Genomic DNA, 11,333 nt, shown 5'->3' on the forward strand with positions numbered 1-11,333 from the left:
CTTTCATTTTGATCCTACTTTTCTGTCTTACAGACTAATGCCTAATTGGAAAGAGAAAAATCTCTCTTTTTTCCTGTTCAGCTTGTCTGGCACTAAAGTGAGGGTGGAACACAGTGAGAGACAATTTGGCTATGTTACCTTCACCGAGAAATCAATGCAAATGAGCACATGCACAACCATTCCAAGGAACCTATAGCCTAGGATATATTTGGGGAAGACAGAAGCTTGCTAGTATGCATTGTGAGGAAGCCTACTACTAGGTGGTAGTATTGCCTACTACAGATTTCAGAGTATTTTCTCTATGTCACAAATCGTAAGTTCTGCAAATGGCATGAACAGATAGACAGAAGTCACTACAGAACCTGATGGAAGACTTCCCAGCAGTCATATGAACACCTGACTCCATTCCTCTAGTCTTCCATCAATACATTCCATCTCCTTGGTAAAGCTGCATTGATTTTATGTTATGCACACATCTTTAAAAGGTTCTGTATAGTATCCATAGATGTGACTGGAGAAAGTAAAAAAATCACTTTTCATTAGTATCCTGTGATATATCTACACATACACTAAAAGTCCAGCTCACTTCAGAATACTATCTGTCAGTGTAATCATGCCATTAGAGAGAAGTAAGAGTCTGGGCTTGTATTGTAGGATACAACAGAAATGGAGAACATCAGTGCTTCAGTATTTATTTTCAGGAGAGGAGGAAAAAAGTCTGGAGGCAATCAGAATACAGTACGTATGTAATGTGGAGGCTTGATTCCCAAATTCATGAACACTGAGGTCATGTTTTATTTCTGTACAGCTTTTCACATAAGGTTCAATGTAAGCACATGCTTCAATGGATTTCTAAGGATTGGATAAAGAAAATCATAATAATACATAAAAAATGCAGCCTAAAAAAATTTACTGTAATTACCTAAATTCAAAATAATTAGAGACATTAATTCCTGACTACTAGCCTGCACCATCTACCTATTTCTAGTTAGCTTTGGCTGTGAGCATCAAGATATCTGTGCTTTTCCAGGTGAAAACAAAGTACGTTATTATGTTTTTTTTAATAAGTATGACTTTTATAAAGATTTAAAATGTATTCATGTCAGCAGCACACTTAATTCCAATAGCACAGCAAACTGTTAAATAACATGCTTCATTAGGTAAGACAAACACAAACAGCACACAAGCTAATAAAGTAAGAACTGAATTCTGTTCCTATCTACACACTGCAAATCAAGCTGTAGGAATTTCAGCAACATAAATATGGAAAGGTTTGGGGGGGGGAGCAATAAGATTTTGGGGCTTTGTTTGTTTGTTATAATATATAATAGCTGAATTTCTTTTTTAATCAAATGAACATTTTCTGATTACAAGTTTACTCTAGATTTATTCCAGCTGCATTGCAAACCAAGGTAGTAAGATTATTTCAACATAACATGCAGCTTTCCTGAATCTGACTATCATCAGATTAAAAGATATTAGCAGAGATTTTATGGAAGCTAAATGACAGTGTCCTTGAGGTAGCACTGACATTGACTCTAGCTGATACAGTTTTTGGTCATTAACATACCTTACTACGTGTCTAGAACGAGCCCTCCAATAATTAGAGCTGAATACACTATGATTTTTAAAATTAAATCATGCCTCTGGGAAAGAATCGGAGAATAGACAGCTAAAGGACTTTCAAGCAATTAACGAGAACTGTACTGTCAGGTTAAAAATTAAACATTGCAAAGTAGGTTAAGAGTTTCTTCTCTCTCCAAAATCACATGTTGACATAGAAGACGGCTCCCAAGCACTTTGTTGAGTGAAAGCACAGATGAGAAAGAATATTGATTATTTAAATCTAAATGAAATAAATTTCCCCACAAATTTTCATGTTCTTCCCTCCTCTTTAGAAATAGTAGTTTGCTTTCTACTGTCTTCAAACCAAGCTGCTCAAGAAAGCTGATAAGGCTTAATTAAATTCTACAATGTCACTGTACCTAAGTTGAGACAAATGCAAACACAGAGATTCATCATACTTTTTTTTTTTTTTAAGTGACCTCTTGTATCACAGGTTTTTGTTGCTGAGTACCCTGAAAAATCTATCCCAGACTGAACAATCAGAAATGAAGCCACTAAAATTTTAACTTGATTATATAAGCATAAAAAGCGTAAGCAACTTATCAAAAATTATGCATTTTTACTCATCTTTGTAATTGTTAAAGCCCCTGAAGCAAGTCCTTGATCTAGAACTTTATTTACAATGCCATATGTTTACATAGCATTCTAATTCACAGTCCTCTCCATATACTCAACCTAAGAAATCTAACAGGAATAGAAAACCTCTACTGATGCAATTATAAGCAATACTTATTTTGATGAGGTGAGAAATAATAAATTACCAGTAGATATTCAAAAATGTGTGGTCTTACCAACATAACCAATGAGAATAACAGATTGAATACTAGAAGCCCAAGCATGATGCTGATGTTATAAAATCTAAATTTTGATATTATCTTGTTCTCTATACACATATTTATCAAGCACTTCCCTCACGTCATTCAGAACAACAGGGAGAAAAGAAAAAAAAAGAATAAAACTTCAGAAAATAAGAGGTTTCATGGTATTGAGTGTCCCATCTCAAAGTTCAAAGACTCGCATTCTAGATTAACTACAGGAACTGTAGAATGCTTCAGTGTGGTTTGTGGGTTGTGGGGCCATTTTGGTATCTTTGTTTTGTTTTTTTAAATGTATCTTGAAGCCCCCATGTACACAATTACTTTTACTTAGATTGTAAATATGTTAAATAATCTAAAATGTAGTGTCCTGTACTTGTGTATTTCCCCATGGGAGTGGCAGGGGACCTCCAAAACATCCCTGCTTAAATGAAAAGTACAGAGAATGGATTTACTTTTTGACTTACATTATTGAACTCTTTCTTTGCTGTAATTGTTGCTTCATATTCTCATGTATATAAAACATTAAAATTTCGAAAGACAATACAATGAATGTGCTGTTATTCCAGGATGAAAATAAACAAAATAAAAATTGTGAAATGGACCTGGATGTGAACTCAAACAATGCATTATAATTCTACATTACAGACAAGCGAATGAATGGAAACGAAACAATTTATTTTTCTTGCACAAATGAAGTCCTAATCATTCCCACGTCCCCTAGAGGTGCAAGAGATGAGCAGCGGCTGCACCAACTCAGGTGGATTCAGCAGGCTTTCTGTTGCTGTGCTTGAAGAAAATCACAAAGGAGACTAAAAAAACATGACCCTAAGGAGCCCAGAGGCACAACACACACTTCTACATATCTATCTTCACTCATACATGCTCACAGCTTGCACAAAAACAAATGCCAGTAGCTAGTTTTAGTCACCCATTTCATAACAAATGTATTAGTGACGGCTAATGATGACTATAATTCAATATTAAAAATAATAGCAACTGAAGATGAAAAAGAATCAAATTAATTTCTGGCCCATATTCTACATCAAAGCATATCCAGCGGAACATTTTGTTGCTTATTTTCGTACTGCTTACTTGCCAATACCTGCCTTGGTGACAGCTGCATTTTACTTGGGGAACTATTATAAAGTGCAATACATAACTTACTGTCAAAAAGAATTTCCTGGCAATATATATTAATTATTTAGATTAATGTTGCAATTTTGTCATTCTATGCTTTTGGGCATTAGGGAAGTAAAGTGCAAAAAATGTTGGGATATAGTAAATAAAATGCCAAGCACTGCTAATGACCTTTTCGATACTCAATGTTCCCCTATGGTTAGTGATGTACAAAGAGTGATGCTTATGTAAAAGGAATAGTTTAACTAGAAGCTTTCCTTTAATAAAAATAAAAGTGCTAGTTTGAAAATTATACATGAAAGAGAGCCCTAGCCAAACAGCAATTCAATCACAAAGCCAAATAAATTTCAAAAAATCAGTTTGTACAGGAATTACAAGAATTAGTAATAAGCAAATAACTCAAGAGCCTTGATATTGTGGAAAAAAAAAAAATCATCACTCATCGCAAAACTGAGACAACTACATTTAGAATCCGAAGCTACAGCTGTTTCATACTCCTACACGACCACTGACATAATGTATCCATTAAAGCCCACACTAATTTGTAAATGATCTATTTAATACAAACCAACATGATTTATATACTTCATCTTACATACATATATATAGCTATATAAATTGCATATAAGGATGATGTAACACATATTGTCTTAATCACATACAGCTTTATTTCCCAACTGTACTGCTCTGTGTAAACCTGAGTAGGTAACAGCTCACAAAAGGATAAAGCTCATTAGCTTCAACTGAAACATTACAGACGTGACAAATGAGAGGGACAAAGTGCTTACCCTAAGCTTCTTAAAATATGTTATACGTATAACACAGAGTGAAGATTGGTCCCCCGGAAGGACAGGTTTTAAGTCAACACTGGCAATAATTTGAGAAATATGTATTTTTAAGCTGCCCATAACATGCAGAGTCTACCACATCAGGGTGACTGGATATTTAAGGCAGGTCCAGAAAGTGAGCACCAGTTAAAAAGAAGTCAAATTTATGTTCAAAATGGAGACAAGTATAATAATTATTAAAAAAAAAACCAAAAACCTGAGGCACATTCGCAGTTCTGACTTGCACTTTGTTGTGTATACGTGCATGACATGGATAGGTAAATCTGCAGAAGATGAGAATGCTTTTTTAATAGCATCAGACAACAATTATTCTGGAAGTAACTAGGTATTTAAATATAAATATTATTTGGTCTTTCACTCTGATTAAAACATATTTAAACCTTACATTAGTCTCAAGATAATATCAATAGTGCTTTATATGATTTATAAATGTTTATATGAGAACATTCAAAGTTGTATAGGAAAAGGTTTTAGCTTTTTGCTTAAAAAAAATAATAATGGTATGCCTTCCACTTAAAATACCTTCTTATGCACTATATTCTAAAATTTTCTGCTCCAATTCTAGAGTTAATTCTACATTCACTTTTCTGTTATCATTAAAATAAGGCTTTGGGCCCCTTGAAAAGATAAGAATTTACTCAGAGGGACTCTTCTGAAGAAAAAGGCAATAGATTATTGCATTGTTGCAGAGGACTTCACACTTCATAGCCACCTCTACAGTAAAAAGGCTTCCAGCACTGCCGGCACTGCACCTCCTCATCTACCACCATCAGACAGCTCCCTGTCAGTACGACTTGACTTCAACTTGAAGCCAATTAAAATTGTTGTTTCCACTTTCAGTCACAGGCTGTTCCCAAACATCAAACTAAAAACTTTAACCAACAGAGTGCACAGGTTGCATTTACTTGCACACTCTAGTCCTACTCAGTCCTTCTCACTAAAATGTCCCTCTCCCGTATGGCTCTGGAGGTAGCATCTCTGTTTTCTTTTTAGCTTGCACACTGTAGATGCTCTAGCTGATGTAGTAATAAAAACTACATCTCCAGAATGCTGTGAGTTTCTGTGTGTGCTCATGGACAGGGAGATGTCACAGGCTCAAACTCGTCAGCCTAAGCACACATATGCAAACACTCTGAGAGCTCACGAAAGGTGCCTAAGGACACCGCATGATTAATTACTGGGATCTCATCTGGGATATCTATCACGTACAATCCCAATGACACCAGAACCCAGTAACATACAGGAGTCACTCACGTCTGCAATGAATCTGCTATGAAATGCACAGAGCCCCTACAGCAGTGGCCGAACCAATTGCTGGGGTCTGCTCCGGCTCTGTGCTGCTTTGTTTTGTGGCCACTTCTGCAGCTCCCTCCCAGGGGCTGCCCTCACCCAGGTGAGCAGGCACAGCTGATGGCACCTGGTATCCCACAGAAAGCACATGGGACTACAGGAGCGCAATTGTTGATAATAAATTCACTTTTGTGACTCATGCCACTGCACAGAAACGCTGTCCAGGCTCAGAGCGGCATCAATCAGAGCTGAGAAGAGACAAACAGAAGTCCTTGGTGTGGGTGTGCATTAGGTGCTCGGTTTGCATAACAGCTTTCAAATCAGAGGTTAACCTCAGAAAACTGGGAAGAGACAACCAGGAACAGAACAGCCCCCTTATAGAAGTGTTATGCAACATTTATGGAATTTAATTCTCCAAGGGTATATGTATGATGAAGAGCATATTCTTCTCTGAAACGCAAGCAGATAGAAGCAAACAGTAATAAAATAGACATCAAGCCCAGCAAGAATGCGAGTAACTGGTTCATCCAGCTCTGAGTTTCTGTACAATCTATACTTTTCTGCTCCCACTATAAAAAGGATATGTGACAGCACAGAGACACTGCCTGCCCCACGCAGTGCAGTGTCAATAAACAGTGCTCACTGTCAATAATCATGCAAAGTTTTACAGATACAAATGAGAGAATTAGGTGAACCACTAGCCAAATGCACCACTTGCAGCAAATGCACACAAGCACTCAAAACCAGAGAAACAGAAATAGGTAAGAACCCACAGAAGCGTGCATCAGAGTTTTCCTATCTCATATGTGGTTAATCCAGTATCATCCTAAGTGTGACCACATTTAACATGATGATCACATGCTGATCACAACTACATTTACAAGCCTACCCTACATGTTCCCACTTTGATACTGGGAAACATTCATCTGTTTATAATATTATTTTGATAGAAAATTGCATTCTTTCTCTCGGTCTTACCATCACTAACATCGATGAACCTGTGCCTCTTTGTGTGCTTTACATGCAAGCAATATATTCTTAGAAAATACAATAACAAATCAAAACAACTTCACCCTTACAAATGGCGTTTTCTCCGCCACAGAGATACTGTCGAGGGCAACTGACTGGAATTGTCCTTATTCCTGCTTAGGAAGCTGCCCTTACTACTGAGTACAACTTCTTCATCCATTTCTATAAATATTGTCACTACAATTATTTCAGGAAAAACAACACATGCAGCTCAAATTTCTTACTGAAAAAGTCACGAAACAGTAAAGAATAGGATATGGACAAGGGCATGTCGCCTAAGACTGGAAAGAAAATACCAAAAACTATGAACTTTCTTTAAAAAAACAAAAAGCTTAATTTTTATAAAATTAACACAACAAATACCTCAGAAAAAATACAGTTAATTTAAGAATATGCACTCAGGCCTAAAAATAAGTGTTTATTCCTATCATAAAACAAGGAAGCAAACTATGATCTTCAAACATTCCCACAGGAAGAATCAGGAGAGCATTAGAAGACATTTGTGTAATGAAATCAAGCAGGAGTATCACCAGCTATCACCATGAGTATCATCATCTTAAAGAGCTGCAGGGTGCAAAATACGGTCTGTAACCTCATTCTGCCCAACACACTGCTGGACTGCATACCTCACTCGGACATTCAGTTTATAACAAAACGAGCATCTCAACATCCAGGAATAACCTCATTCATTTTACTGTCACCCTGACATGAATCAAGTTACTCATGCACAGAAGCAGGAAACAGCAGGCCACTAGAGCCCCTGTCCCCCACACACGCCACAGTCGTGCCCTGCTGCTTCCCTTCTGATGGCAGGAAGGCAGCAGAGGATCCTTGGCTCTGCAGCTAACACAGCCAGGCGAGCAGGCACTGGAGAGGACCTCCAGCAACCAGCTCTGCTGTGTGGGGCTGTGTGCTGGGGTCCCACTGTGCTCCAGGGCTGTGGGCAGCATTCACTGCCCAGCACCCTGACAGTCCCACAGAAACCCAGGCTCCACACTTCCTCCCAGAGCACATTTTATTTTAGCCCACTTTTTCTTAGGAGACCCATGTCACTACTGAACAGGATGGGCTTTCCTTTTTTGAAAGACACTCACTAACATGATTCACTTATTATGTGTACAGAAAGTGGCCACTTCAAGTCCTTGATCAAATATGCTTAACAGCACTGATGTTTCTTCAGCAAATACCACAGAGAGTGGTAAATTTACAAAGGCACGCAGCCAGCTGGCATATATATAGTAAAATGAAATAATCTCGCATTTAAGACGTAGCCTTAATACCTCTTGCTGGGAATTTATTTGTGATGCTTTCTGTAAGAGCATCCCGGTGTCACAGACATCCAACTCACTCTGAAAGCGACACTCCATGCTCATGCCCTATTTACCGCTGCACCTCTGATCACACACTTTCACTCGCAGCGTTGGACAAAGTTCTCCCTGTCTCCAGCCCTGCCCAAACGCCCTCCCGCCCGCTGCATCCAGACGAGAGGGCTCCGCGGCCGCGGACCCCCTCGGACCCTGCAGCCCGGGACACTCCCGCAGGCCCCGATGCGGCCTCCGCGTCCGGGCGGTACTGTCGCCCCGGCTGCAGCACGCTGGAGAGCGCCGAGCCGGGTCGGCGGGAGACTCGCCCTGCCCCGAGCCGCCGCCTGCGCGCAGCGCGCAGCGCAGGGAGGCCGCCGCGTTCCCGCTGCCTAACGCTGCACCCGGCAAAGTTTCGGCAGGGAGAGCGGGTCTGCGAGGAAGGAGGGACGGAGCGAGGCTGGGCCGGAGCCCGCCGAAGTTTGAGGGAGCGGCGCTGCCCGGCTCACCTGCGGGAGCCCTGCGCTCACCTGAAGTCGCTGTAGGGGTGGATGATCCAGAACCCCGCAGTTTTAACCCTTTCCTGCTCCTTCTCCACCGCCTTCTGGCTGCCGAACATGCGGAGGGAGAATTTGTTGACCCCCGGCTGCAGCATGGAGGTGAACTGCCGCTGCATGAAGCCGTACTGCCGCCGGGGTCCCTCGGCGTCTTCGAAGCCCACCACGGGCTCCTCGGCTCCGCCGCCGTCCACTTTGAAGCACACAGAGTTGCCATGCTCCTTCGCACCGCCGCCGGGGCTGCTCTGGGCTTTCTCCGCCGGGGTTGCCTGCTTGGCTGGGAAGGCGTTCGCGCTGCCCTCGTCCCGGCTGCCGGGAGAGGAGCTGCGCTTCCCGCCCTCCATGCTGCGCGCCCCGGCCGAAGGAGAGCGCGTGGTAAGCCTCAGCCTCAGCCGCCGCCGCTGCCGCCGCTGCCGCTGCCGCCGCCTCCCGTGCCCTTCAGCGGCTCGGCCGCGCTGGGCTCAGTACCGCGCCGCCGCGCTGCCCGGCATGGCCAGCGCCGCCGACACTGAGCCGCGCTCCCGCGCAGGGCTGGCACCGCTTCCCCTCGCCCGCCCCCTGCCGGCGGCCGAGCCGCACCGCCAGCCTGACATTGAGCGTCCCGGAGTCCTTGTGGGGCCGAGGAGCCCGAGCTGAGGGGACGGGGAGGGGCCGGTGGCGGGGCGGGCTTTGCCCGCGAGGCTCTCAGGAGCGGCTGCTCGAGGCGCGGGCTGCGGAGAGCTGTGTCGCGGGCGGGGAGGGGCGGGGGCTCGGGGTCCCTGTCGGCGCTTGAAGGCGGCGGATGGCGCCTCTGAAGCGAGACGGAGCGGTCCGGAACGGGGTGGCCACGGGTTTCCCGTCCGCGTGCGGGACTGACCGATGGGCTACCGCGCATGGTTTTCAAGCAGAAATAAAGTCAAATGGAATTAAATAAAGCGAGTAGATCTGTGTCTTACCATATGGGCAATCGGGGTGAGGGATGCCCTAGGCCCAGAGCGGGAAACAGCTCTGAGTAAAGACACGTGAAGGTGGGGATCGCAGCTCGCTCAGTCCTGCGGCCTCTAGGTGCAGCCGGGACGTGGCCCGACGGGAGAAGTGGGGGCAGTGGTCGGGTGGCAGCGTGTCCGGGTAGTGTCCCGGGGTATGGCAGGGGCATTTTGGACAGTATGACTTTGAAAAGAAGCCAGAGGCCGCACTTTGCTGCTGCAGTGTGTGCTGTGTGTGCAGTGGTGAGGAGCAAAGGGGGTGGGAGGAAGCTTTGTGTGACATTCGTTTTCACACTCAAACTGCTTGTTGAGGTTTTTCAGCCTTTGCTACCTCTTGATTCCTTGCTCTCTGCTGTTAGCACTGGCTGGGAGCAGGCAGCCCAGTGCAAGCATGCCACCATGGGCTGGGACATGTGTGAGCCCAGCGGTGCAGCTCCAGCCCTGAGAGATAAGGGCACGCAAGAAGCCTGGCTTTGTGGGCACGGGCCCCTCAGTGCCAGGCATAACATGTCAAGTGAGACTGTGTGCAGTAAGGGCTTTCATTGGAAGAGAGATGGTTAGATGCTCAAAACCTTAGGAATGCCCTGGAAGAAGGGTTTAACACATGGGGAGCTGCGGGTGAGGTTGGATCTGAGAGGGCATCAGGTGCTTCCAGATGTGCCAACGGTAAGAAGCTAGCCGCAAAATGAGCAAAGGAGGGCTTTGATCTCCACTGTGAAAAATGAGAAATGTATGTACTTGGCCCTTGTACATAAAAGAGTGATTTAATGTGGGTTACAGAATGATGCAGATGGTATCACAGAACCTTTAACATCATGTGTACCTGTAGAAGTACAAGTGACTGATCCTTTGGGTTGGACATAGAATTATTTTTCACAAATTCTCATCACAATTTTCATTTTGCATCTGAAAAATACATTGAGGGAATTAGTGAAATATCCTAAGATTAGCTCAGGTATATTCAATAGTATTTGTCACTATGCAGTCATTCAGCACCTCCTTTACAAACAGTCATTTAGAACAGACTTGATAGAGAAATGGAAATCCACGCATCGCAGTGTGATTAATGCAAATCAGGTGACTCCAAGGAGCTGTTTCAGCGCCAAATGTGAGAAGTTTTCTCAGCAGTTCCACCCCTAGCGCTGTTAATGCCCAGCGCACTGGAACATGCAGGGTTTGCATGATGCCCATGTAACAGTAACATGGTGTTCTTATAGAGGAGGATGGCAGGCAAGGATGCATCAGGATGGAGGCTGGATCCTGGGCAGGGTCTAGCATGAGAAGGAATATCCTTGCAGCACAACTGTGTGAGAGCTGGCATACACAAGCCTTCCCCATCTGGAGTGATACTTTTCTGTATGATTTTATCCTAAAACAGTGAAGAGTGTGTACACAGCTGCTGATGGCTTATGCACAGCTGCTGACAAAACCCTCTTACTGTTTTATCCCCAGATGATGTTCACCTCCTTCCCTCATCCAATTTCTTTCACCAAATGATAATTAGAAAGTAAGAAATTATTATTATTGTTCTACACCTTTGTAAGAGAATTAGCTTACGTCATATTTGACAAGCCCTCAAAGGCGGGGGATAAAAAGGCAAAGTCACGCTGTGTTTTTCCACATACTCACACAGTTTATCACATCAGTGTCAGTGGAACTGACAGTTTCCACACTTGAAATGCGTATATATGTTGCAGCCTTACCTTTCCTCCCTGACAGAAGGCAGTTTTACTATCTCTTTACTCATTATTTCAGAGGTCTT

General features: G+C 43.3%; 1 protein-coding gene across 1 annotated transcript in view; it reads right to left on the reverse strand.

Annotated features, from left to right (window-relative positions):
• HCN1 (hyperpolarization activated cyclic nucleotide gated potassium channel 1) overlaps positions 1–9,043 on the reverse strand; it is a 193,395-nt gene extending 184,352 nt beyond the window's left edge. The window contains exon 1 of the mRNA XM_048931180.1: positions 8,580–9,043. Within this exon, the coding sequence (XP_048787137.1) occupies positions 8,580–8,950 (371 nt within the window). The 5' untranslated portion in view covers positions 8,951–9,043. The remainder of the gene's footprint in view (positions 1–8,579) is intronic.
• Between the last annotated feature and the right edge of the window lie 2,290 nt (positions 9,044–11,333).

The sequence above is a fragment of the Lagopus muta genome, chromosome Z (assembly GCF_023343835.1).
Source record: "Lagopus muta isolate bLagMut1 chromosome Z, bLagMut1 primary, whole genome shotgun sequence".
In the NCBI taxonomy this organism is placed as follows: Eukaryota; Metazoa; Chordata; class Aves; order Galliformes; family Phasianidae; genus Lagopus; species Lagopus muta.